Source organism: Malaya genurostris, chromosome 3 (assembly GCF_030247185.1).
Source record: "Malaya genurostris strain Urasoe2022 chromosome 3, Malgen_1.1, whole genome shotgun sequence".
Classification (NCBI taxonomy): Eukaryota; Metazoa; Arthropoda; class Insecta; order Diptera; family Culicidae; genus Malaya; species Malaya genurostris.
In genome coordinates, this window is record NC_080572.1 from 158389847 (window position 1) to 158417454 (window position 27608).

General features: G+C 35.1%; 1 protein-coding gene across 9 annotated transcripts in view; it reads right to left on the minus strand.

Moving 5' to 3' along the window:
* The window catches only part of LOC131439483 (scavenger receptor class B member 1), a 161615-nt gene that overhangs the window by 31650 nt on the left and 102357 nt on the right, over window positions 1-27608 (minus strand). For 3 of the 9 annotated variants that reach the window (XM_058610540.1, XM_058610544.1, XM_058610543.1), the window contains exons 2-3: window positions 25649-25832; window positions 10410-10662 (exon numbers count right to left, since the gene is read on the minus strand). In XM_058610540.1, coding sequence (XP_058466523.1) covers window positions 10410-10662; window positions 25649-25709 — 314 coding nt within the window. In that variant the 5' untranslated portion in view covers window positions 25710-25832. Of the gene's footprint in view, window positions 1-10409; window positions 10663-10871; window positions 11182-25648; window positions 27592-27608 lie in introns of those variants that run through there. The other 6 variants (XM_058610546.1, XM_058610545.1, XM_058610542.1 and 3 more) reach the window with 6 other exon arrangements.

Sequence of the window (27608 nt, forward strand, 5' to 3'; positions counted from 1 at the left end):
ATCTACCTAGCAATCCTGGATGCGGTAACTGTGAATTTAATGTCCATTTTGATTCAAATAGATAAAAAACTCAGAGTGTTCGATATTTTTTATAAATTCCACCTCCACTTAAGTGCAAAAAATTTAATTTAAACACTTTGTGAGATGATGAAAATTGTAAATGAAATCTTGACACATACTCGATATATGCTTCTGACGTTTAAGACTTTTTAACTGGTTTAAACAAATGTGAAATCTGCCCCCAAATGGAACGTTCACAAACCACGTAGACAAAAATCTGATACTTTTTAACCCCTCCGTTTCCCCTCGTTGATTTTCGTAGACTTTTGGAATACAAAACGGTATCTGTTTTCAAGTAATTATAATTTCGTTATTATAAAGCGTTGTCATAAAGTCGCAGTTATTTAAGAGGTGAAGATATAAAATAAATCTAAATCTAAATAAATCGGCTTTACTGGATGAACGATAAGAAAGAAAATGTATTTTCTTGTAGAATGATTAAAATTAGCAGTTTTACATGTGGAAATAGTTAGTTGGGTTCGATTTCATCCTTTAAGGTGTATGTTTTGGCAAATGTTTACTTTCACAATTACAATCATTTCGATTTTTCAAATCTTTCAAACCAAATCGATTAATTTAAAATCAATCTTTACGTCAGTAATTTTTAATTGTGAAAGGCTACAATAAATGAGCTATAGTTCCTGATTATTTTCTCACCCTACTAACATTGGTCCTGTGACACTTGTGGTAAGGTCATGTCCTGTGACACTTATGAACGAGAGTGGTCATTTACGTTACTACAAATTTCATGTTCTAAGTTAGTTTAGGTTGCACGTATCGTGCATTTGGTTCAACTGTTTTTTAATGGTTTTTTAATCAATCGTCAGAAGTTCGGTGTAGCTCTGTGCAATGGAATCGTTTGTTGTAGTCAAGGATTTCAATTTATGTTTTCATAATTTTTGTTCGTTTATTCATGCCATGGTGCAACACTGCACCGGTGTAGTGCAGTTTAAAAACGAAAACGACATAAGCTAATCTGAAAGTCTTGAAAAATTTTACAAACAATTATGAGACTATATTCATTATTATTATGTTGGCCGTCGTATTAAATGATCGTTTGAACCCTGTAATTTTGGAATTGCAAGTCGGAATGAAAAGAGAAATTTTATGGAACCATAAAATTATTCCTTTGAATCAAAACGTGTGACAATCGATTGAGCATTCCATGATATATCGAAGTAAGCTTTACTTTACAGTTTTTGGTTATTATTTACGGTACCAGTATTCAGGAATCAGCATAACCCAAAAAGGTTTGTATGGTTATCGGGCACGTACCCGAATGGGGGCCCGAGGGGCCCTGGTCCCTCCCGAAATCAAAAAAGAGAAACAAAAAACTACAAGGATCAGCCCCATGCGGTTGTTCGAGCCATTGATGTGGAACAAGGCAACCAAAATTTCTAATGATCTACAATAAAAAAGTTCAATCAATCCGAACCAACACCAACACATCATTTGAAGACAAACACGAGAAAAGGTTTTAAGTGCAAATGACAGTTACTCTTTGTTTACTTTCTCTTTCGAGTATTACGGTCCAATCAGCAATCTTCCCATCTAACACTTCACATAGGATTATAGCAAAAACCATCAACTTTCGATATGCACTGTAGAATTTGTTAGAAATTACTGAAATTTGCCGTAATAATTGAAAGAGAAAGTAAACCAAGAGAAACTGTCACTTGCACTTGGGACCTTTTCTAATGTTCATCGAGATTAGTCTTGATTTGGTGTAATTTCGTCGGTTATAACATTTGTTTTATAACCGACGAAATTACACCATTATCCCAAATGCATGCAATTATATCTATGTACATACTTGCGATTTCGATAATTAAGCCTCTCTTCGCCAAGCTTGTGGTCAAGTTTTTTATGCAAGCATTTCTTTTTAGCGTTAAGTTTCTCTACCATTCTGCGATTTCGGTTGAAGCGATAAACTATTTCTCATTATCAATAGAGTTCATCTAATATAAATTAGAAATTAATCTTAAGCACTCAAAATTTATCCAGGGATAGTTGTCAATTTCTCATGGGGAAACGACTTAACATGGAATTCCGAGCTTGCATGACACAAGATCAGAGCATACCAATTAAGGGCTTAGGACGTTTTAAAGGTCTATTTTCACGCTTCAAATCTGATTTTCTCAGAAACGGTGACGAATATCAAAAAACCCAACAGACAATCTCTTAGAAATTTAGTTTAGATAATTCGGTGAAAATTTCAGAATGATTGTTTGACTTTAGCGGTCGGGAAAGTCTTTTTTCTGAAGGAAGAATTGCATAGCTGAAAACGGCAACTTTCAACTTGTTCATCGAATATCTCGCATTCAAAAGCATGGTTCAAAAATCTATCCCGACAAAGTCTAGATAATTTAGTTTGGATGCGATTAGTGCATAAAAACATATATGTTGTCGCGATAAAAATTAAGTGAATGTTTTTTTTGTAATGGTAAGTCCATTTCTATGGCGGCTCCATTTATTTCTGCTCTTGTATTCTGGTAACGTAACGAAACATGAGAGAGAAATAAAATCGGCTCAGCAAGGCTACCAATCAAGCGGTAGCTTTATTGAATTTTATGAGATGTAGTCAAACTTGTAACCGAAAATATCAAAACTTTCTTGGCCACCCGGCCACATCGAGAGTCATTTTACACATTTACGAGAGAGCATGGAGAGAAATGTAATACGCACAGCGAGCGACACGGTTTTACGCTAACAACTGGCCTCAGCCCTTAAGGTGAAATGTAGCGGAATGCGAAAAGCGCGTTTTTGATCAATTATTCAAAAACTAGACCGATTTTCGAACAACCAAAAACACTTAAGTTTTCGAAATCAAATTTATCATAACTAAGTATTCTTAGAATTTTGAAATTTTGCTTTGCCGAGCCGTAATTGGTTTTTGAAATGTATAAACGGTCACTGTTCCGTTCCACGGGGATGGTTTTAGAACTGAAAAGTAGTATTTGTAGCAGAATTTCACAAAGAATCTGAAAATGCAACTCAAAATTATAAAATTTTAGCGAAAACAACCGAAAATAGAAAAAGTTTACATAAACTTTTCTGCATTTTTTTATTGCTTGCGCGCTGCTGTTTCGTATTGAGGTGGTGTGAGAAATGCACGGTGGGCACGGTGGCATTATATCGTGATCAAAAAATAGATATAAAATAATGACGCAAATTTATGCAGCATTGGGTTTTGTGTTGAAATAAAAACGACTTGAATACAATAAAATGAGTATTGTAAGAAATCGTTTATTTTCTAAGTAGCTGTCATTTATACAAACAATGTGATAAACATTGAGGGCCAGCTTCGAGCCAGTCAGCATGGAAAACTTATTGGAATTCATTGGTTTTTCAATTATTATGAATACAATGAATCAACGCTTGATTTTGCTTTCAAAATCGATTGAATAATAAGGAACTACGAAATAACTTTATATTCAATTTCGTGCCCCAAATATGTGCTTGAGAAAAGATTCACTAAATAATTTTAACTGCATGGTATGATGAACTATTAGTGATAATTGGAATGTATTCCAATAATGTAATCTAAGAAATTATTAAACTATTGATAATTTCTGGCACCGGAGGCCAGAGACTGTTTGGTTTTCGGTTCGTTATCGTTGAAACAGACATTTCTAGACTCATCATGGTATACAATTCCGAAAGTCGCTTCCGAAAAAAACTTTTACGTAAATTCTATCTCATCGGCGGGAAGGGCCTGGTGAACGACTGGCAAAGATATCGAAAATACTTGAATGTTCTCTTGTCTTCAACCGTTCTTTTGAAGGAGAATCGATGCTTGCTACTAAAATCAGGCATATACATGGTTAGCAAGTTAGTCAATACATATACATATAACCTCATGTTAATCATTCATAATTACTCATGATTTATAGCTCTAGTGTAAGAGTAATCACTAACAATGATGATTGAATCAGCATATATTCAAAGTGTGAAGAATTCTAAAATCCATTACGTCCCGTCTTTTTTACAAGCCAATATAACGAGAGGTAAACCCACTGCGCTCAATCATTGAAAAAAGTAAAAAAAAAATTTCATCCGCTTCAATTGAATGAACCGTCGCACAAAGCATACCAAGAAAAACGGACACATAGAAACAAGAACTTTTTTTTAAATGATTGAGCGCAGTGGGTTTACCTCTCGTTTTATTGGCTTGTAAAAAAGGCTGGACGTAATGGATTTTTGAATCCTTCACACTTTAAATATATGCTAATTCAATCGTTATTGTTAGTGATTACTCTTACACTAGAGCTATAAATCATGAGTAATTATGAATGACTAACATGAGGCTATATTTATATGTATTGACCAATTTGCTAACCATGTATATGCCTGAGTTTAGTAGCAAGCATGGATTCTCCTTCAAAAGAACGATTGAAGACGAGATAACATTCAAGTATTTTCGATATCTTTGCCAGTCGTTCACCCGGTTCTTCCCGCCGATGAGATAGAATTTACGTAAAAGTATTTACTTGACTCGCATGATAGAGCGCGGTCGAATTTACTTATCGAATACATTCAATGCCAATATATTCCATTCTAATTGACTTTCATTATCATCTTCGAATAAGTAAAAAAGTATTATTTCTGTTGTGTCAATAGGATCGTAGCACTGGCCATGTAATCGAAGCTATGCTTTGAGTCGACTGCGAAGTCTGTTAAAACAGAAAGGCCAAATTTCTTAAAAGGAATGTAATTCCAAACGTCCACACCCAGACATTTTCCTGGTGTGGATTCAGTATTCTCCCAATACGGTTCCGCCACTCCTTGTCTGCGAAGTCTGTTGACACAAATGGTCATATTCAACAATAAATGTAATACCAAGACCTTGCAATGCATTGAACTCAACAGAATTCTACATTATTAGCAATATAAATGACAGTTACTTAGAAAATAAACGATTTCTTACAATACCCATTTTATTGTATTCAACTAGTTTTTATTTCAACACAAAACCCAATGGTGCTTAAATTCGCGTCATAATTTTACATGTAATTTTTGCTCACGATATAATGCCACCGTGCCCACCGTGCATTTCTCACACCACCTCAATACGAAACAGCAGCGCGCAAGCAATAAAAAAAAATGCGGAAAAGTTTATGTAAACTTTTTCAAATTTCGGTTGTTTTAGCTAATATTTTATAATTTTGAGTTGCATTTTTAGATTCTTTGTGAAATTCTGCTACAAACACTACTTTTCAGTTCTAAAATCATCCCCGTGGAACGGAACAGTGACCGTTTATACATTTCAAAAACCAATTACGGTTCGCCAATGCAAAATTTCAAAATTCTAAGAATACTTAGTTATGATAAATTTGATTTAGAAAACTTAAGTGTTTTTGGTTTTTCGAAAATCGGTCTAGTTTTTGAATAATTGATAAAAAACGCGATTTTCGCATTCCGCTACATTTCACCTTAAAGCTTCAAATCGTTTTATGACATGTTTTTGTCTTGCACTCTAGCAACAACCTACCTCTAGCATGCTACTGTAGGACTGAAACGTTAGCTTCAATTTCGCTTCTATTTATAGATTCGCGTGCTTCCAACAGCTTCGCTTTTGCATCGATTGACCAATCAGAGCGATGCTCTCTCTTTGATACATCGCTTACTCCTTCAAAACCGTCGTCTATGGCAGGGAAATCCGGTATATCAAAGATTTTTAGCAGCCAAATAAGACACTGCTCGCTACTAATCAAAATTTCAATCATATATAATTGAAAATACGTGGCTTGATACATTCAAATCGAAACGTTGAAATATTTCCTATCAAATGATGAAATAATATTAATAATTGATACAAAATAGACTGAGCTCTAAGTGTTTAAAACCTGACCACATTTCTACGTGTAGTTTTTCTTGAGTTTCTGATTTGCACCACTATATAGAAAATAAAGATGTGTTCCACATAAAAAACCTTTGATACGAAGCGAACAGAGCCAAAACTAAATAAAATGTAGGTTCAAACCGGGGCAACATAAACAGCAAAAATAATAACACGCAAAAGTGTACTGGTTGACCAGAAAGAGAAAGTGCATGAGCTGGCCATAGTTGGGCAAGATTCTGCTGATGAGAAAGATATGCTGTCGCTGGATCTCGCATACACTTATTTAGGAATAGAAAGACGAAGCGCAAGCGCACTTCGAGCACATGTTTGGCTGGATCCATTATAATATGTCAGAGAACAGAACGAATACCCGACAATGGACTGAAAACGTACTTTGAAGCGGTACGAGTACCTGTAAGGAAGGCTCAATGGGTCGGAAAGATGATGATGCCAGTTTTCTGCAATTGTCTTAGTATACTTTTGGATTACCACAATGTACAGTGGTCCAATCATGTCAAAACACGCGTTTTTTATTTGTGCTTCAGGGATTAATTTTGAAGCTTTCATGTCTTCAGAATAATTTCTGTTTGAAATAGTCCGCTTCTTTCAATATAATCAAAGTTGTCATTAATCCACCTACAAGTGAGTTAAAAAAATTATTTTGCATACAATACGAAATAGAGCATTTATGTCTTAGTCTTTCGTTAGTTAATTAAGAATTATTCATGTACATGTAATAATTGTAGTTATAGCAAGCAAATAAACAATTCATGGAAATATAAAAAATGGTGTTATAATTATATATATATATATATATATATATATATATATATATATATATATATATATATATATATATATATATATATATATATATATATATATATCTCACAGCTGCTTTTAGAAGAAAGGATATCATGAACAAATTTATTCCCTTTAACCTGTAGAATATAATCTACTGTTTAAATGATTATCCTTCAATGAGAAATTGAAATTTCGAATATATTTGTAAATTGTTTTAGCTGTAACTTCTTCATTTTTCAAAAGGCACGGATGGGATAGCCATCAATCTGTAGGTTTTAATAAGAGCTTTAAAATAAAAATTATCAAAAAAAACTACAAGGATCAACCATATGAGGTTATTCGAGCCGTTGATGTGGAACAAGGCAACCAAAATTTCTAATGATCTACAATCAAAAAGTTCAATCAATCCGAACCAACACCGAACATCATTTGTCTTGATTTGCATTTGTTTTATGACCGACGAAATCACACCATTATCCGAAATGCATGCAATTATATCTTTGTACATACTTGCGATTTCGATAATTAAGCCTCTCTTCGCCAAGTTTGTGTTCAAGTTTTTTATGCAAGCAGTTTTTTTAGCGTTAAGTTTCTCTACCATTCTGCGATTTCGGTTGAAGCGATAAACTATTTCTCATTATCAATCGAGTTCATCTAATATAAATTAGAAATTAATCTTAAGCACTCAAAATTTATCCAGGGGTAGTTGTCAATTTCTCATGGGGAAACGACATAACATGGAATTCCGAGCTTGCATGACATAAGATCAGAGCATACCAATTAAGGGCTGACGCAAGTATGTTTTAGGGCGTTTTGAAGGGCTATTTTCACGCTTCAAATCTGATTTTCTCAGAAACGGTGACGAATATCAAATGTCTTTTTTTCTGAACTAAGAGTTGCATAGCTGAAAACGGCAACTTTCAACTTGTTCATTGAATATCTCACCTTCAAAAGCATGGATCAAAAATCTATCCTGACAATGTCTAGATAATTTAGTTTAGATGCGATTAGTGCATAAAAACATATATGTTGTCGCGATAAAAATTAAGGAAATGTTATTTTTCTAATGGCAAGTACGTTTCTATGGCGGCACCATTTCTGCTTGGTAACGTAACGAAACATGAGAGAGGAATAAAATCGGCTCAGCAAGGCTGCCAAACAAGCGGTAGCTTTATTGGATTTTATGTGATGTAATCAAACTTGTAACCGAAAATATCAAAACTTTCTTGGCCACCCGGCCACATCGTGAGTCTTTTTACACATTTACGAGAGAGCATGGAGAGAAATGCAATACGCACAGCGAGCTTTTAAAGCTTCAAATCGTTTTATGGCGTTTCTCTCTTGCTGTCTAGCAGCAACCTACCTCTAGCTTGCTACGAGACGGACTGAAACGTTAGCTTTAATTGCGCTTCTATTTATAGATTCGCGTGCTTCAAGCAGCTTCGCTTTTGAATCGATTGACCAATCAGAGCGATGCTCTCTCTTTGATACATCGCTTACTCCTTCAAAACCGTCGACTATGGCAGGGAAATCCGGTATGCTGGAGATTTTTTGCAGACAAAATAGGACACTGCTAGCTATTAATCAACATTTCAATGATATAAAATTCAAAATATATGGCTATGAACATTCAAATCAATACGTAGAAATATTTCCTATCAAATGATGAAATAATATTAATAATTGATACAAAACAGACTGAGCTGTAAGTGTTTAAAACCTGACCACATTTCTACGTGTAGTTTGTGATTTGCACCCCTAATAAAGATGTGTTCCACATCAAAAATCGAAACCCCGATTTTTTTGGTTCATTTTGAAATTATTGAGAAAAAAATCAAATATTTTTTTCAGTGTATATTTTTTTAGAGTGCCCTATTGATTCCCTACAACTTCTTCCTGGACGCCATTCCTGTTCGATGAACGGTTTCCGAATTACAACGAGACCGTAAACTGTTTTAGCTGTAACTTCTCCATTTTTCAAAAAGCACGGATGGGATAGCCATCAATCTGTAGGTTTCACTAACAGCTTTAAAATAAAAATTATCAAAAAAAATTAAAGCAATGCTTTTTTCATTTAACTTTTTGTGTGTATGTATGTATCATTTCTTTTCACTTATTTTTCTCGGAGAGGACTTAACCGATTTTGACAAACTATAATTCAGATGAAGGTCTTGTAGAACCATATAAAGTTCTTCAATTTTTTTTTCGAAATCGTCTTCTGGTTCCGGAATTACAGGTATGTGATATGTGCAAAAAATATGAAAATAAGTGAACTGACTTTTCTCAGAGACGGCTGAACCGATCCTCACAAACTTGTATTCGAATGAAAGGTATAAATGTCTTATACAAAATCCCGGAATTACAGCTTTATTAGGGTAAAATTACAATTTCAAATCATTTCTTCACTTTGCTCAGAGATGGCGTCACCGATTTTACCGAAATTAAACTGAAAGATCTCATAGTCTTATACCATCAATTATCAATAGACAAATGAACCTGTTTGTTTTTCAAGAATCACATGAAATTATTTTGCGAAAGTCCAGACGTATGAGAAAGGCATCATTACACCACTAGTTGGAATAAAACAGGTTTTTAGATTAGCATCACTTTTTTCATACAAAAAAGCAATGCAAAGTCAAGAGCTTGGTTAGAAAAATGATACAAATATGTGACATAAACGTTGAAGCATGCTTTTGCAAACTAATCGAAACAATCTGGATAAATTGGTGTCATAAATAATATTGAAAAATATTTGAATGAGTCTATTCCGATGAAAAAGAAAGCCATTATCACACTCCTAGGTGGATAAATAATACGTTTTCGAATTTCTCTATAGAAAGGTATTAGAATTGCTAGAAAAACCGACTTTCGAGCGGAGCCTCGGAGACCTGTAGTGTTATATACAATTCGACTCAGTTCGACGCTATCGGAAAATGTGTGCGTGTGCGTATGTGTGAGTGTGTGTGTGTGTGTGTGTGTGTGTGTGTGTGTGTGTGTGTGTGTGTGTGTGTGTGTACTTTTCGAAGATATTTTTACCGCTCAATTTTCTCAGTGATGGCTGAACCGATTTTTACAAACTCGTTTGAAAGCTACTATTGGGCCATTGATCAAGTTGAAAATGGCTGTGACTTCTGGTTCCTTAGATATGTTAGTATAAGTGACGACAAAACGCATTGTTTTTTACCGCGCAATTTCTCACAGATGGCTTAACCGATTTTAACAAGCTTATGCTCGTTTGAAAACTACTACCTGGCCATTAATCAAGTTCGAAGATCAAATAATTGCGACTTTGGGTTCCAAAGATATGATGGCATAAGTGACGTGACCGACAAAACGCGTTGTTTTTTTTTACCGCGCAAGTTTCTCGGAGATGGCTGGACCGATTTTAACAAGCTTAGACTCGTTTAAAACCGTTTGAATTTTCGATCTTGAAAAATTGCATTTGAAAAATTGCAAGATCTATGAAAATTCCACTGAGTGGACTAAGAAGGGTTTTTAGATTAGCATCACTCTTCTCATACAAATGTCAAGCACTTGATTGGAAAAATAATGCCTACAATGTGACATACACACCGCAGCATGCTTTTGTGAACTACTCGAATCAATCTGAATTATTTGGTGGCAAAAATGAGCTTCAGTATTGCTAACGTCAGTCTTTTTAAAATAAGTAAAGTGAGAATGAAAACTAGTTGAGCATACTTACACATAAACGTAAGGGCCAAGCTCGTCCAAAACTGGTTTCGTTCCGTTATTCAAGAATTCATCAGCGTTGGTGACGTTGTAGACGAAAATTCGTATAATTGGTTGAACCGGTGGTTTCGACCACCATCCGAACGATTGCCCTCCTTTCCTTAGCGCTACTTGATGATTAATTATTGCTCTAACTAGTGTGGTAAATCCAAATGTGACTAGAATTCCAAGTATCAGTAAGCTCAATGCGAATGCTATCACAAACCCTGTAGATAAATGAAAGAATGCTTATAATAAGTAAATATGCAACAGATATATGTTAACATAATGAAAAACGATGATGCGATTGATATGATCAGGGCTTTTTTGTGGGGGCACGCGAGAAAAGAAAATTTCGAAAATATCACCGTATCATCTAGGCATTTTGAAGCTGATCATACTTATCAATTCGTAAATGAGTTTGATGATATAGTACCTGTGTTTAGGTCATCAACCAATATGGCGTTGAGATTTTTAACATCCATCATCCTACAACTTGACAAACAAGAATTTCGAAAGAGATTCAAGATTCGATTTAAAAATTTTGTTACTTTTTTAATTCGTTGTTTATTTGACTGCTTGAAAATTTTTCAACACTCATCACATTTCGATTCATGAACCGGAAGACGGATGCGGATGAAATTCAGGAATTCCATATGGGACCATAAGACCGTTCATTTGAATTTAACTCTCCTCATCAATACTGTCCATACTATAGCAATTACATTTCCCTGCCTGTATTGTAATCAACAGTTACTATTTCATAACAATTAAAACTAAATAAAAGTTCAGCTATCATTTTTTACTAAATTATTTTGTTTTTAAACTATGAAAACAGGAAGGTGGAGGGGGTACAAAAAATTTTGCCCCTTACAGAGAGAAATTATATAATAATTTGGTGTAATTCGCGTATAGCAGTTTATAAATACAAATAGAAAAGGAAAACCTGTTTTATTCCACCTAGTGGAGTTATGAGGCCTTTATCATATTACTCATATCCTTTTTCGCCTTTTTGATATAGAAATGATATGTAATCGCTGTGAAACCGACTTTACAACCGAGGCCCGGAGGGCCGAGGGTCATATACCATTCGACTCAGTTCGTTGAGATCACAAAATGTCTGTGTGTAAGTATGTATGTGACAAATAACGTCACTCAATTTTCTCAGAGATGGCCCGAAGAAGAGAGATGAACCGATTTTCACAAACTCAGATTTAAATGAAAGGTCTTATGATCCCACAGACTGCTATTAAATTTTATCCCGATCCGACCTCCGGTTCCGGAATTACAAGGTGATATGCACAAAAAAGGAAAAAAGTCACACGTTTCACAGAGTTGGCGTGACCGATTTTTACAAAGGTCTTATGGCCTCAAACAATTTTCCTGAGTTCCATTTGGATCCAACTTCCGGCTCCGGAATTACAAGAAAATATGTGTAAATTTATGAGAAAATGCGAACTCAATTTCCCCGACAATTTCTTAACAGATTTTCACAAACTATGATGCAAACAAAAGGCCTTGAAATTCTTCAAAAAGTTCCCAGAAAACCCAGATCCGACCCCGGCTCCTGTATTACAGTGCGATTAGTGAAAATTTTCTATTTCATGAGCATTTTTTCACAAGCGATAGCTAAACGAGGTGTACATTTTTATAAAACTGGCAGATCTTGTTAGTTGGTGAATACGAAAAACTATTCCTATAGTTCCTATAGTTTCATAGGTTACTGTTTAATTTCATCCGGGTCTGACTTCCGGTTCCAGATCTATAGGGTGAAGCAGGCATGTCCAAATACTGCACTGCACCGCGTGCTTCATATAACCACCGCCACCGCGTGTATTGAGAATGCCATAGAGTGCCAGTGCACAAAGAGAAACACAAAACGAAATTTCCTAAGCCACGATGCTGGTGGCGGTGTTTTATTTTCGGCGCTGGTGTTTCAAGCTTCATCATACACCGAAACCGCGTGTTTTCAGTTTCGTTAAACACCGGAGCCAAATGTTTTGAATTTCGTGAAGGCACCGAAGAGCATCGGTTATAATCGGCGTTGGTTATATTGTCAATGAATTGAATTCAATCAAACGAGTATTGATGAAAAAAGAATTAATCATTCAAACGCATTTTTCGTCATACCGTGGCGCTATAGGCGCTTATAGTACAAGCAACGTATAAAGCAAAATCGGAAACACTTGGCTTCGGTGTTTGCCGAAGTCAGGAATACTCGACTTCAGTGCTGCCCGAATATCCAAGCACCGTTACTTGGCAATAACACGACTATCGCTATCGCTGAATGAAAAGTTGTATTTATTTGAGAAATCAGAAAATCTTTTAAATTGATTTAAATTTTAATTTCAACCAAAACAAAAAAAAAACGAACCGTCCGTTAGTTGAGACCACTGAATTTACTGAATGTTCGGTTGTTGATCAACAAAATTTCCATTACCAAACGCTCAGCAATCAATTGAATTACCGAACTGATTATCAAGCGATTAGCTGTTGAAAATTCGGTAAAATATTACCGAATTCTGCGAAATTTTCTTGGTGTGTAGCGTTCAATACTCCTGGTGGTGTGCTCACGAGTGAAGGTGAGTACAGTGCAGAACGTATCCGTGATTTTGCCTTGCCGGGGGTGAAGTGTGTTTAATCATTTAGTGCGACGATGCAGAATTAAAGAAAATTTTTATTAACTTGACATAACTGTTTACAAATTTAAAAGGTTATGTTAGTTTATGCCCAAAGAAAGTTTATGATATTCAAGATTGAAATCTAATGATATTTTTGAAAGTATAGGTAATATGAAAAAGGCATCATTACACCTCTAGGTGGATTAAAGAAGGTGTTTTTTTTAATAGAGACCGTTCATAAACCACGAATACCAAAATTTGGAACTTTTGACCCCCCCCCCCCCCCCCACTTTTCATTCACTGAGTTCTATAGTTTCCCTGGGAAAACTTCTATAGTTTCCCTGAGAAAACCCTGCTAACTGCTCGACTGTCAAATTTTAACTTTTAGTTAAAATAATTCGCGAGATGGTCCAAAGTATTAATGTTACTAGAAAAACTTAATAAGTAGTCGAGATGAATTTTGATTTTGACAAATTTGAGATATTTGTGTTGAAAGTTAGTTTAGTTATATCGGTAACTTTGAAAATTCACCGGGAGGTGTCATCAATTCTCAGTTATTACTGATACACAAGCGGCAATGAAATAGGTACAATGATTCTCAAACGTCTTTACCGGATGAACGATAGGAAACGATATTTTTCGCAAATTGGCACTTCAGCAATACTACACATTTACTTTTTTTAATCTGACTTGCTTGAGGTAATGCTAAGCTGATAAAACATAATTCTGACTTGACTGATAAAATAGTAATCGTGAATAAAAAATGAGACTACGTAGACTTTGCACAAACCCCCTCCCCCCTCGTAGACAAACGTAGACTTTCATGAACCCCCCTCCCCCTCGCCAACGTCAACGTGGTTCATGCATGGCCTCATACGTTTATTATGTCTAAATCAGAATTCAAAATAAAAATTATACCCGTATACTAAAATTAAAACTTAATGCTTACATATCTACTACGCCGTTGCATTCTTCAATAAAGTTGATGTAGCTTAACAAGGTTTTTAAGATTTGAGTTCGCGTAACTTTCGCGATCCACTCTAATGATGATCGTATCAGTTCACCTCTCTGAAATGTGGGCCGGCTACCAGTTTTTGCTGTAGAAGATTGTAAGCTTCCCTTACTCTCAAGCAGAAAAAGAATTGTTCATGTTCGTGCGTGTTCGATGGTTTCAGTCTGTACTGTACAATGCAAACATTGCTCACCGTCGGTTCGTCACATTACGTTCATTAGCCGTATGTGTTGAATTTTTTGGTTGACCCACATGTGCACTGCGCTGAGTTGATAGAAACCAGGGAGGACGCTTCAAAATCATTTTCAGAATTTTATTCTGAACCCTTTGAAGCGTTTTCTTCCTGGTGGAACAACAACTTGACCAAATTGGTACTGCATAAAGCATGGCTGGTCTGAAAATTTGTTTATAAATTAACAATTTGTTTTTTAGATATAACTTAGAATTTCTGTTTATAAGTGAATATAAACATTTGATATATTTGATCCTTGAAAGTGAGTTTTTTGTCATACGTTAAACCTAAGTATTTTGCTTGATCAGACCATGTCAATTCCAAGCCATTCAATTTGAGAATGTGATTATTATTAGGTTTAAGAAAAGAGGCTCTTGGCTTGTGAGGAAAGATAATTAATTGCGTTTTTGCTGCATTTGGTTTAATTTTCCATTTTGGCAGATAATCACTGAAAACATTTATGCTTCTTTGTAGGCGACTGCAGATTACTCTTAGATTTCTACTTGTGGCTAACAGACTTGTGTCGTCACAGAATAGCGATTTCTGACAACCAACGGGTAGATTTGGAAGATCAGAAGTGAAAATATTATACTATATTGGAGCTACGCTTGAACCCTGCGGAACACCTGCTCGTACAGGTAGCAATTCAGATTTATCATTTTGATCAAATAAATAGGAAACAGGAAATCAGACATTTTAGCTATTAAAGATTTATTTGCCATTATCATGTTCGTTACTTGTCCCGGGTTGGTGGTTCAATGCATAGGACGCTGGTCTTACAAGCCAGTTGTCGTATGTTCGAGCCCCGACCTGGAAGGAGTCTTAGTGTCAGTAGGATCCATAGTACTATCCATACAATGATTATGTACACTAAGAATCGGCTGCGAAGTCTGTTGAAACAGAAAGGCCAAATTCCACCAAAGGAATGTAATGCCAAGACTTTGCATGTTCGTTACTCTTACAAGTTAATGAGTAGTTGAATTTTCATGACGAAATCCCAACTGCTCTGGTAAAAAAATTGAATTCTCATTTATATGAGACATCATTCTCAACAAGATAATTTTTTCGAAAAGTTTACTGATAGAAGATAAAGACATTGAAAAATGTGTTTATTGTGGGGAGAGTTCTCATGATCTCTCAGCATGCGCTGCATTTAAGTTGCGCGAAGACCAAATAAAGCATTCTATAAAAGCACGATCTAAGCGCACATATGCAGAAATGACCAAAACTGCCATTGATGTCCCCCCTCGCGAAACAGAAAACGGTTTTTGAAATCTAGAGTTAGAGGAATCTTACTCTGATGAAAATAGTGAAAGTACATCGTTTGTCACTCCTCAAGGTTCTGTTAAGAGGAAGAAGTCCTCCCATAAATTACCAAAAACAGGTACCTAAAATTACACCTTCTGATCCCCGTGTAAAATCTAAACAGCCAAATTTAAAAGCAAAAACTGTGCCTCTTGGTTTGTCAAATTCACAAACCAATCCAGGAAATAGCATAGGCAAAGACAATAATCCAGTGTCCTCCGTTTCACAGCTACCATCAGGATTACTGAAGTTTTCGGAAATTTTAGAATGGATTTTCACAGCATTCAATATTTCTGTACCCCTAAAGACCCTCATAATGGCCTTTCTTCCGATAGCTAGAACTTACTTACTATGGGGCGCCTTTTTAAAATTTACTCTGTACAAGTATGGGCAGACTTTATCGCGAATATCTTTTGATGTACTTAACCCAACAACATATTTTTTTCTAAAAGCTATCGAAAATATGATCAGGAATTTGTGATTCAATTTTCAACAGTGTGGGAGAACCATAAATAACTGAAAAACAACGTTTTCTAAAACTTTTGGAAATAGTGAGGAAAATTCATTATGCTTGCTTTCCTTTTTCTAACCCGGACGGCGGTTTTGATGTAGTCAAGCACATATCAGTTCCGATTGTTTACTGGATGAGTATAAAAGGTAAACTTTGATTGAAAATCGTTCATTTATTCTAATGCTTCAGACGGAACTGGATGTCGAGGTGAGATTCTCCCACCAACATAAGTAAGAATAAACCAAGTATAAAGGACTATTCACACACTTCAGTTCCGTGACGGTTCAGTGAAAGTGCCTTCAGTGCGCCGTCAGTGTTCTTTTTTATCGGTACCCTTCCGTTCCGTTTCCGTGCTGTTTCCGTTCCGGCACAGCCAATGCAATGACATACCGACTTCAGTGAAAATAAAAAATATCGGTGACGACGAATTTGAGTTTGCCGGACGGACGCGACACTGACGGCGAGCTGCACTGAAACGGCACTGTGCCGGATAGGTGTGAATGCGCGCATAGAAAACGAATGAAATAATATCAGTATCCGTGCACGGTGTTATGCCGGCACTGAACCGGACCGGATATGTGTGAATAGTCCTTAAAGCGTGAAACGCTCAGGTCGTGCTTTCGTTTGTACTTCGATTGTCGGGAGCAGAACACGCCAGTAATGAGAGCAAATTTTTAGCGTGGTATAAAGTCTCAAATGTTTAGGTCGTGCTTTCGTTGGACTTTGGAAGAAGAATTTAGTTTCAAAAGTATGTTTCCGCCGCAAATGATTCAATCACTGTCCTGCAGTGGAATTGTCGAAGCATCATGCCAAAACTTGATGAATTCATTTAATGTTTTGTTCATAAAAATTGTGATGTATTTGCTTTGTGCGAAACATGGCTTACATCAAACTTAGCTTCAAATTTTACAGACTATAACATTATACGATTCGATAGAGACTCCGTATGGTGGAGTGCTTTTAGGAATTACGAAAAGCTATTCCTTTTATAGATTCCTTCTACTTCCAGAATGGAAATGGTTGCTAGACAAATAAACATTAAAGGAAAATACATTTGAATTGCCTCGGTATACATTCCTCTAACAGCTCAAGTTGGACAACGATTATCTCTTTGCTCGACTTCAATTCGACTAGATTGTACCTGGAATATTACCTGATTTACACGGTAGCTATCATTTACCAATCATCATCTCAATTAGCAGTAACAAATTCATTGATAATTCAGTTAATATTCCATATGATTTGACAAAAAATGTTGACTGGAATAAATACCAAAGTAATATTTCAAGTGTCTTAAATTCAATGAAAGAAATCCCTCTTCTGGAAGAATATGACTTCCTCGTTTGTTCGATTCTGGAAGCCGCAGAACAAGCCCAAACCAACCGATTTCTTGGTCCATCGACCAACAGCAGGCCTCCAAACCCTTGGTGGGACAAAATGTGCTCAGATGCTAAACATGAGAAACAAAAAGCTCTCAAAACGTTTTTAAAACGAGGAGAAGTAACTCCTCAAAATTTTGAAAAATTCTTGGTCTTAGAAACCAAGTATAAGAACATACTTCGGGCCAAGAAATGTAGCTATTGGAGACATTTTGTCGAAGGATTGTCTAGAGAAACATCAATGAGCACTCTTTGAAACACGGCCAGACGAATGAGGAATCGTAACGTAGGAAATGAAAGTTAGGAATATTCGAACCGATGGATATTTGACTTTGCTAGGAAAGTGTGCCCAGATTCTGTTCCTACGTAGAGCATTATTCGAGAGTCTACTCCAAAAAATTGGTTCCATTGATAGCCCTTTTTCAATGATGGAATTTTCTATAGCACTTTTGTCTTGTAACAATAACGCTTCTGGGTTGGACAGAATTGAATTCAACTTGGCGAAGAATCTGCCCGACCTAATAAAGAATAAAGAGATAAATGATTGCCTTTTATTACTTTAGTCTGACATACAAATCGCCTTCGTTCAAAAACAACAAATAGTATCTGTATTTATAGACATCAAAGAGGCATTTGATTCAGTTTCCATTGCTGTTCTTTCAGAAGAGTTCCACCAACATGGATTTCTAGCGGTTTTAAATAATTATTTCTACAACCTTTTGTCAGAGAAACGCATGCATGCATGGCGATTTGGCAACATTCAGAATTAGCTACATGGGTCTACCGCAAGGCTCATGCCTCAGTCCGTTCCTATATAAATTTTACGTGAATTACTTTGACAGCTGTTTAGTAACTATACTAAACAGCTGTAAATCAGGAAATATTCCAGGTCATAAATTTCACCCTCAATAGCCAAATGTGGTGCTATTGAGGGTGCAATTTATGAGTGACCGATTGATTTCAACGAGTTCTATATCGCGTCTCGGCATAGAACACTTGCAGCTGTCAAGCTTCTTGGGATAGAGATGATCTGGGTCTACATTTGAATTTAAGTTAGCGATCTATTCAATCATATGTGAAAGTGAAGTGAGCTCCATTTTATCTCATTTCATTATTATTGTCGGTACTTCCGGATTCGAAAGCTGGATATCGGCATAGTGTCAATCGATTCTTAAGATTCTCCATGGCGATTTGAATTTTGGAAATGAATCGGTTGTCGGACTTGGATAAAATTCGGCAAACCATTTACGGGACTTTCAATGGTGTATTTGGTTTTAGACTCTCATGGTCTGCAAACTAGAGAAAATTACTAGCCAATATAAAGACGTAGCTTATTAACAAAGTATTCTTGAAATTGACATTTTTATACTAAGCACCTTACATCTGAACCCAGGGTTTTGATCCGAATAAAAATTGAGACATTCTCATGGCATCTTAAGACCTTCCATCTCCGAAAAAAGTGAATGACATTATTTTCACATTTTTTGTACATATCACCCTGTAATTCCGAACCGGAAAGCGGAACCAAATGAAATTCTGGAACTTTTATGAGACCATAAGACCTTTCATCTGAATCTCAGTTTGTGAAACTCGGTTTAGCCATCTCCGAGAAAAGTGAGTGACATTATTTTCACATGTTTTGTATTGTGACATAACACCCTGTCCGGAATCGGAAGTCGGATCCAAATGAAATTCAGGAACTTTGCATGACCTATAATTTGAATATGAGATTGTGAAAATCGACAATCTCCAAGAAAAGTGAGCGACATAATTTTCACAGTTTTGATGCATATCACCCTGTAATTCCGGAAACGGTAATCGGATTCAAATGAATATATGGAACTGTACTGTATAAAATTATAAGACTTTTCATTTGAATCTGAGTTTGTGAAAGTCAGTTCAGCCATCTCCGAGAAAAGTGAGTTACATTATTTTCACATTTTTGGTGCATTATTTTCACATTTTCAATTCATACCACCAGGGCAGTAATAGCGCTCTTGCCTAAAAGGGGAGAGTAAGAAGAAAACAGTGGGTAGGCAAATGTTATACAATGGTTGGTGAGGGGGTGGGGTGGTAAACGAGAGTGGGCTAACGACGGTGTTAGAATCGGCATGTAGATCTAATTACTGACCAAAAAGATGGTGGAAGACAGAGAAAACGACGGGGTTAGAATCGGCATGAAGATCGAAAAACGGATGGTGGATGACAAAGAAAATGTAGAATGGACGGCCTATTTAATTTCGACGAGCGAATCTATAGGTAAAATCGAACAAGTGAGAACATCGATTAAATAGACGGCCCATACTAGAAAACGGTTCGTTATAGCCGTAATTAGTGCGAGCAGATTGAAATCTGAGAAATGGATGAGATCGGAGGTTGCGAAAATTCATAGCTAGGTTCAGTTTATGTAACAATTCGGGGCAATCAGTTTGAGATTGTAGCAAATCCGCCACGAAAATAGCTCTACAGATGTCTCGGCGTACGGAGTCTAAATCGATAAGTTTACAGCGCTCACTATAGCTGGGAAGGTTGTTGGGATCCCTCCAAGGAATACTGCATCTAGTGGAAAATATCCAATCCCATACAAAACAATTTTCTAGATATTCTCAACTTTCCGGCTGGATTTGCTTCATTATTTATATGCAACATTATGGGAAAAGTCAGAGCGGATAACAAAACAACAAGTGTAAATTCGTGCAGCCATTCTTGATTGATGCGCGTACATACATTTATCAATTTTGTTTTATAGGGCAAACGAGGAATTTTGGACCCTCTAATATATTTTTGTCCCACGTCCATTCTGCTAATGCCGATTCTGTTAATTTTGGGATATGTTGTCACTAAATGCCTATAGTTTTTAGGTAAAATATGCAAATGTTGTAAAGTTGATGTTTTGTGTTTGAAAAAGTCAATTGTAATTTTTGCCTCTCTCATATAGAGCAATTCCAGGAATGAGTAGACGAAAAAGTGACAAAATCAGAATCGACCTTCTCCGATTTGGATGAAACTTTGCACATGACTTCAGTATGGAAAACCATATGTTTTGAACTTTCGACTCACGACTGATTTTTAAAAAGGGCGTATGTTTTCACAAAAAATTCCTATTTCAAATCGTTGTAACTCGGAAACCGTAAATTGTATAAAAATGGCGTTCAGGAAGAAGTTGTAGGGAATCAATCGGGCACTCTAAAAATATATACACTGAAAAAAAAATTGTTTTTTTTCTCTATAATTACAAAATAACCCGAAAAAATTAAAATTAAAAAAAATCAGGGTTTCATTTTTTTGATAATTCTTATTTTAAAGCTCTTTTTAAAACCTACAGATTGATGGCTATCGCATCCGTGCCTTTTGAAAAGTGAAGAAGTTACAGCTAAAACAATTTGCAGATATATTCGAAATTTCAAGTTCTCGTTGAAATATAATCAAGGAAGAGCAAGGATGTGAAGCAACTTCTCGTAACTTTACTTTTGCCGGTTCGGATAGTAAATGGCAAACGACCTTTGCCTTTACTTTCTGACATATCAGAGACTCGAATGATTCGTATCGCTAAGATGCCTAAGTTCGATTCCTCTGGTAGAAGGTAAAAGTTTAGATACGAGAAGCCTTCTGCTTACTTAAATGACCCTAGTCACGCCTCACTTTTCCGCACTCTGTCTTCACATCCTTGCTCTATAATTTCATATTCTTTCACCTCTCATAATCTCTAGCTGGTTTGATATCGTTAAAAACCTTAAAAACATATTCATTTATTACTGGTAAACGAAATTAGAACTTTTGCTCTGCTTACGGTAGGGCTTGAATAGTATATCGGCATAGCTAGAAGAGTCATATGCATTCCACCAAATCATTTGGCAAGCAATAATTTTTATATCCAATTAGGCACGTCTTTTCTCTCGTTAAACAAAACTTGTCAGAAATCTTCTCAGCAAATAAATCATTTTTTTTAATTAGGAAAATAACAATGGTTTTAAATCTGTCAGAGCAACTTGCAACTTGCAATTTGCTTAGTGTTATCTTATATCCTCATGCTAGGGACACTCCCTTCCATTGAAAAATACTCTTAAGACAATCTCTGAAGAGTAAGAAGTACCTGTGTTAAGTTTGGTAAGGGTACGCTAAATTATACTGCACGGAACGACCGAAATCAGCATTTTCGCGAAAAATTTAGTTGATTTGCTGATTTTAGTTAGTTATTTTTTGAGACAACTAAAAAAATCTTACTTTTGCTGATTTAGATTTTTTATTCTCATTCCCTTAATAATAATAAAATATTTGTTGAAATGACTATTTTTTTTAGTTGAATTCACAAATTAAACGTACTGTCATTTCTTAGCTAAGGCACACTTCATATCCAGTCAACTAATTTTTTAGTTGAATTAAAGAAATATAATGTTGTAAGTTTTTTTCAGCACAGTAAATTCTACATTTTAACTAATTTTATAGTTATTTTGGAAATTTTGTTGTTAGAATCAACTAATTCAAAAACAGTAATACGAATTAGGCGCAGAGCTAATTTCGGTCGTTCCGTGTGGTGTTATAATGCAACATATGTACATAAGCATGTGCAAATATTGTTCATGTAGCGATTGTGGTACTATATAATAGTAAATGATTCTATCGCAATTATCTACTGTCTGTATAGAATAGAATCGCCAAACGAGAATGAGCGACCGTTTTTTGCTTCAGAGCGAATCCCCACAGCAGCGTTCTATAACGTAATGACTCAGTCTTTAAGAAAAAAACACTCTCGCATTAGTGTCCATTCTATGTTAAATGAGCCATGCTGGTTTTACGTTGCTGAGATGACATCCGATTCTCTTTCGTGGCACTGACTGAATCGTGTGAAGAGCTAGAGAGCGTCCTTTAATACGATTAATGTCGTCCTTGATCAGGGGTTCCACAAGGAAGTAATTTAGGATCATTACTTTTCGTATTGTTTTTCAAAGATGTCTCATTTGGTTGCAAATTGATTGTTGTTTCTTCCCAAAACGACAAGCGTCCATTTTGGGAATTTTTGAAGAATTTTCTTCTACACGGAACCACCCGCGATCCCATTTCAACCAGAATATTAGTTGATTTTCTGAATTCGATTGGTTAAAATTTGGTACAACTAATCGATTGTTGCTTTAACTAAACTGTCATTTTTGTTTTTCGATTAGCAGAAACGAGGGTTGAAAAAAAAAATGCTGTCAAATAGTGAGGACACATACCTTTTAATTTCAACAAATATTTTAGTTGAAATAACTGGTGTTGTTATTTAAACAAAATTCTGTTAATTGAAAAATAAATCGGTTTTATTTGTTTTAGACATTGCAAATAGTTGAATCAACTCTAACAATGTTATTGATTTGCGAAAATAATCAAAATATACTTACTGATACACGTTATTTTCTATTTGAAATAAATTCGGAATGTTGAGATTCATGAAATAAATATCGTTGTTAAAATATAAACAGTATTTTATATTGACATGTAATATCATTAGGGATGGTAAAACCACCGATCACTGCTGATTTCAAGTGATCTTAACCAAGGAATAAATTATCATTACGAAATCAGAACTGATCTGATCTCTAAGTCATTTTGGTTTTTGTATGATCATGATCATGTCAAGTCGAGAACAGTAAAGATATAAATTCTAAAAATATACTTCTGATTCGATCGGAAATGATTGATGTAGAAAAACGTTTTTAATCAGCAAAAGTGGCCGGAGGTGCGAGTAAATTAGCGAAATTATTAAATTTACCTAAAATGAGTATTGAAAGATGATGCCTTCAAACGGTTGAACTAAAGTTATGCACTGATAATTTTAGTCAATTTATATAAACTTGGGTGCATCAACCACTGGGAATTAGAATTTTGCGACGGCAATTCAAACGCGCCATTCAATCGCAGCGCGTTCTGTGTGTTTGAAACCATTCGCTCCTGTTACTTTTATAAATTAAATTCATGTCAAAAAGCTTTTTATTGCTAATGCATGAACATCATCATCGGTATCAAACAGCTGGAAGTAAAACAGCCTGCTGGAAGTAAATCAATGATCGAATTTGAAGCATAAAATTTTTGAGCATACCTGAAAGATAACGAGATGATCATTCATTAACATTTTCTAACTTATCACCAAATCTTTTTCATCTTAAACAACGTTAACTGTATCACAACACCGCTGTTAGATAAACACTTGTTATGGAATCATAAATTTCTCAAATCGAATGGACACAATTTCACCAAACTTTTTATTCATCGATGTTGTTTTCATTGACATTTTGAAGCGACGCGAAAAGATTTCAACAAAAAAAGTTGTTGATTTTGCATTGCGATTATTGTTTTGCTTTCAACTGTGTCCGGCATTTGACAGCATTCAACAGGTTGAATCAAAAAGAAATTAGTTAAATCAACTATCGCAAAAATCAAAAACTGCGATGTCGCAATTTTATGATCGAAGGGTTCTCCGTGTATGTCGCTACAATCGGATTCAGGAAGAATATCGTAAATATTGTTAGACGGCATAAGATCAACAGAAGGGAAATCCGTCCGTTGTCTTTTATTTTTACATTCAGATTCTATAAGATCGTGAATGTTATTAGAAAAATGTTGAATAACGGATTGTAATTTATTCCGTATTGAATTATTTTTAGCTTTAGGCTTGTTGCCTTTCCGGTTGGACGCAGGTATTTTTGAAATGAATGAAATTTGAAATTAAATTAACTAGGCTAAATTAGTCTTCCATTAGACTCCTTGTTTGAAAAAGTCTTGATAAAGACTTATTTTGTGGTAGTCTTAATAAAGACTGATTAGTTCGAAGAATAGTTCTTTGAATAGCAAGCCTCAATAAAGGCTGAATAATTTCTTAGTTACTCTAATATCACTCTTTGTATAGCCTTGAGAAAGGCTGAATAATTGTTAGTCTTTAAAAAGACTGTTAGTGATTCAGGTAGCCTTGAAAAAGACTGAAGCCTTGAATCAATGAAACTCTAGGTAGCAAGAAAAAATTTTCCAGGAACCAAGAGCTATACGCGTGCGGTGCGAACGACTATTCAACACCGACTGACTATGTACACCTAATATAATGTTTTCGAGAGCATTGGTGATGTAAACATATAAATCCACCAACAAATTTTTAAAGTTGGCTGAATCGACTTTTTTAATCGTAACTAGTAACTTGTAGTACTTTTTCGCTGAAATAAGCTTGTAAGTTAAAAGTATAATTAGATATAAGAATGTAATGATTTTTAAAGATGTCCTATCACACACTACTGGACAATAAACAACCTAACAAACAGATGAAAAAGTGATATGCGTTCAAAATTATGACAGAAACATTTTACGTGGCAAAAGGCACATCATCTCACAACTAGAGGGATAATATCAGAAAATTTTTATATCGGCAGTAGTGATTTGCAACGATTTTTTCGTTTATTCAATAGCAAAAATAGATATTTTCCAGGAACCAAGTTTTTTCCGGGTGTTTGAAAAATGGTATTTTGAACCAAATAAAATGCTTCATTCTAAATAAACGTTAGTTTTCGCATAATAAATTAAGATCAACATTACCACCACAGAGTACAAACTTTTTCTTCAACTATGATTATTCAAATAAAAATCGTTGAAAAGGTGGAGTAATTAAAAAAAATCCTACCGATTTAACTGCTATTGCTGAAAGTATCATCTTTAAAGCAGCGCCTCTATATTTCATTTTAGCGTCATTCTGCCAATAGAGAACCTGAAAAATGTATTCATATAAAATTTTTCTCGCGACATCTGAGATAATGCTTTGTGTTATTTATTAAAGAATGTTGTGTTATTCAATTTATTCTTATTCTTTAAGTATATGAGAAGGAATTCAGTATAATGCAACCTTTTTAAAGTTAATAAAGGTATACACAACAATTTTACCTATATTAGGCATTAGATCTGTAAGTCACTGGACATTATGCAAGGGATATTACTTTCTATGACTACTAGCTCAACCTTACCAATCCGGCATTGCCATTTTCTCGCTAAACCAGTTTCAAATACCCCTGTATATTGAAGTGACTGGTTTTCTGTTATTGCCAATCTTGTTTCTGTATTGTGAATTGCCACAACACAAGTTAGGTATACATATGTATTTATATATTTGAATGAAATGTTCGCATGGTTATACTTACACCACTTCCTCAGGAATGCACTGGATAGTTTAGCGCATAATCGGTTACTTCGGCCATGCATTTTGTCGTTTGATCACAAATGAAGAGCCGCCTATATCTAATATCAACTGTAGATAGCAGGAAACAGAATTGGAATCCTCGTCTTAACGACTACATTCAGTAGTTTATTCACCTTCAACACAATCTGCAAATTTTATCCATGTTTTCAAAATTAAGCATAAGTTTAAAATTCTATTTCTCACTCCATATTAACGAAATTTTGTTAAATAATGTTAACGCGAACGGCTACAATTAATTATTACTAAACAACGTCACTCGCCTCGACCTCTGTTTTAATAACAGTTTTTTCTCAGTTGCATTGAAATACGGATACCTTGTTTTAATAATGGAGCCTCACAGTAAGTTTCTTGATTATCCCTCATATACTGAAATTGTCTTCTAATAATAAAAACCCGGAACAAGAATTGTATATTTAACTCCATGTATGATGTCTCAATGACTTTCATAATGTTATGAACCATAGCAGTTTGAGGGTTAGCATATAGGATGAAGTACTTACAATGTGAGAGATTTTTTTCTAACATAAGAGATGACGCAGATTAACGTCGCACATCTTCATGAAAAACGAATACATTTATCATATAAGCCATTTGCGTCTTAAGTCACTTTGCTTCGTTCGCAGGTTAATGAGGTAGCTTCGAGATACCGATTTTGTATGTTACCGGCACTTCTACTGTCATTAATCGCTATACATTTAGTCTCTTGGTAATTAGATGCAACCCAAGTTTATTTGTAGGACAAATAGTTGCTAAAATCCAAGATCTGTGTTGGCGCTTTTAAAACATATTCTTGTTATTATTCAAACTATGTTTTAAGAAGCATCGCCAAGTGGAAGGTTAAACCTGTTTTTCACATTGAGTTTAAAACAGAACAAATGCCAAGGGTGTGTAGTTTGTTGAACTACTACTAAATTACAAAACGGATGATCTTTTCTTGATTCGAAACTACGGTCTAGAAATTACCTTGATTTCGAAACTATGATCCTGAAATCAGCTTTGAATCTATTCATCTCATCTCCCACAATTCCAAGCGGTATTATTTTGTTTCCGACTTTTGTTATCTGTTATTTGTTGTATTGTTTACTTGATTTAATAAAAAGCAGTCCAGAAATCCAATTTGGATGGAGCTTTAACTTTGTACTAAATGATATAAACTGGTAAATGTTTAGTGCTCCACTAATAAAAAGTTTTAGATACAAAAAAGAAGTTGCTAATATGTTCAAATGACTCCCAGTTTTCTGTATTACAGTACTCGAAGATATCCCGATTCGTCGCCAAAAAATGGTTTATTTTTATGAAGGGCATTTTTTCGAAGTATTGAATCCCTATCATCAAGCAGTAACAAGTTTATAACTAAAAGCAGTTTTCTTGGCTAGTTTTGATACAAGTCTGGTCTCGTTAGTAGTTTCTAACATGTAACTAAAAATTAATTACTTTCAACTAGTGACTAAAAGATAAATAATTTATTATTGATACGTTTTCGGAATTACTGGTTGCATCTTGATACTCAGTGAAGGATTTAGCAAACGGATATTCCGGTGGGACCGTTTCTAATATCACATAATCTAAATCAAATTTTAGTATTCTATAAAACGAATTAAAAAAAGGTCTCATAGAAAAAATAGGAGAAACATTGTGATGTTACTATAAATCGTATAAAATCAAGTTTTTCTTTGAAACATCCTCTTCAAGATTGACTTTGATTAATTTTATTTAGGTGTGTTGAAGCGTTGTAAACTGTCAAATGTTTCTAGTTTTTATTAGATTGCCAAATGTTTCTAGTTTTTATTAGATTCCAGTTTCTAAACACCCTGTTTTCATTTATTATCTAGCTGAAGTTTGTAAAAGTGTGAATAGATATTGCTTATTGTAAAATTGAATAATAATGAAAGAACGTTATT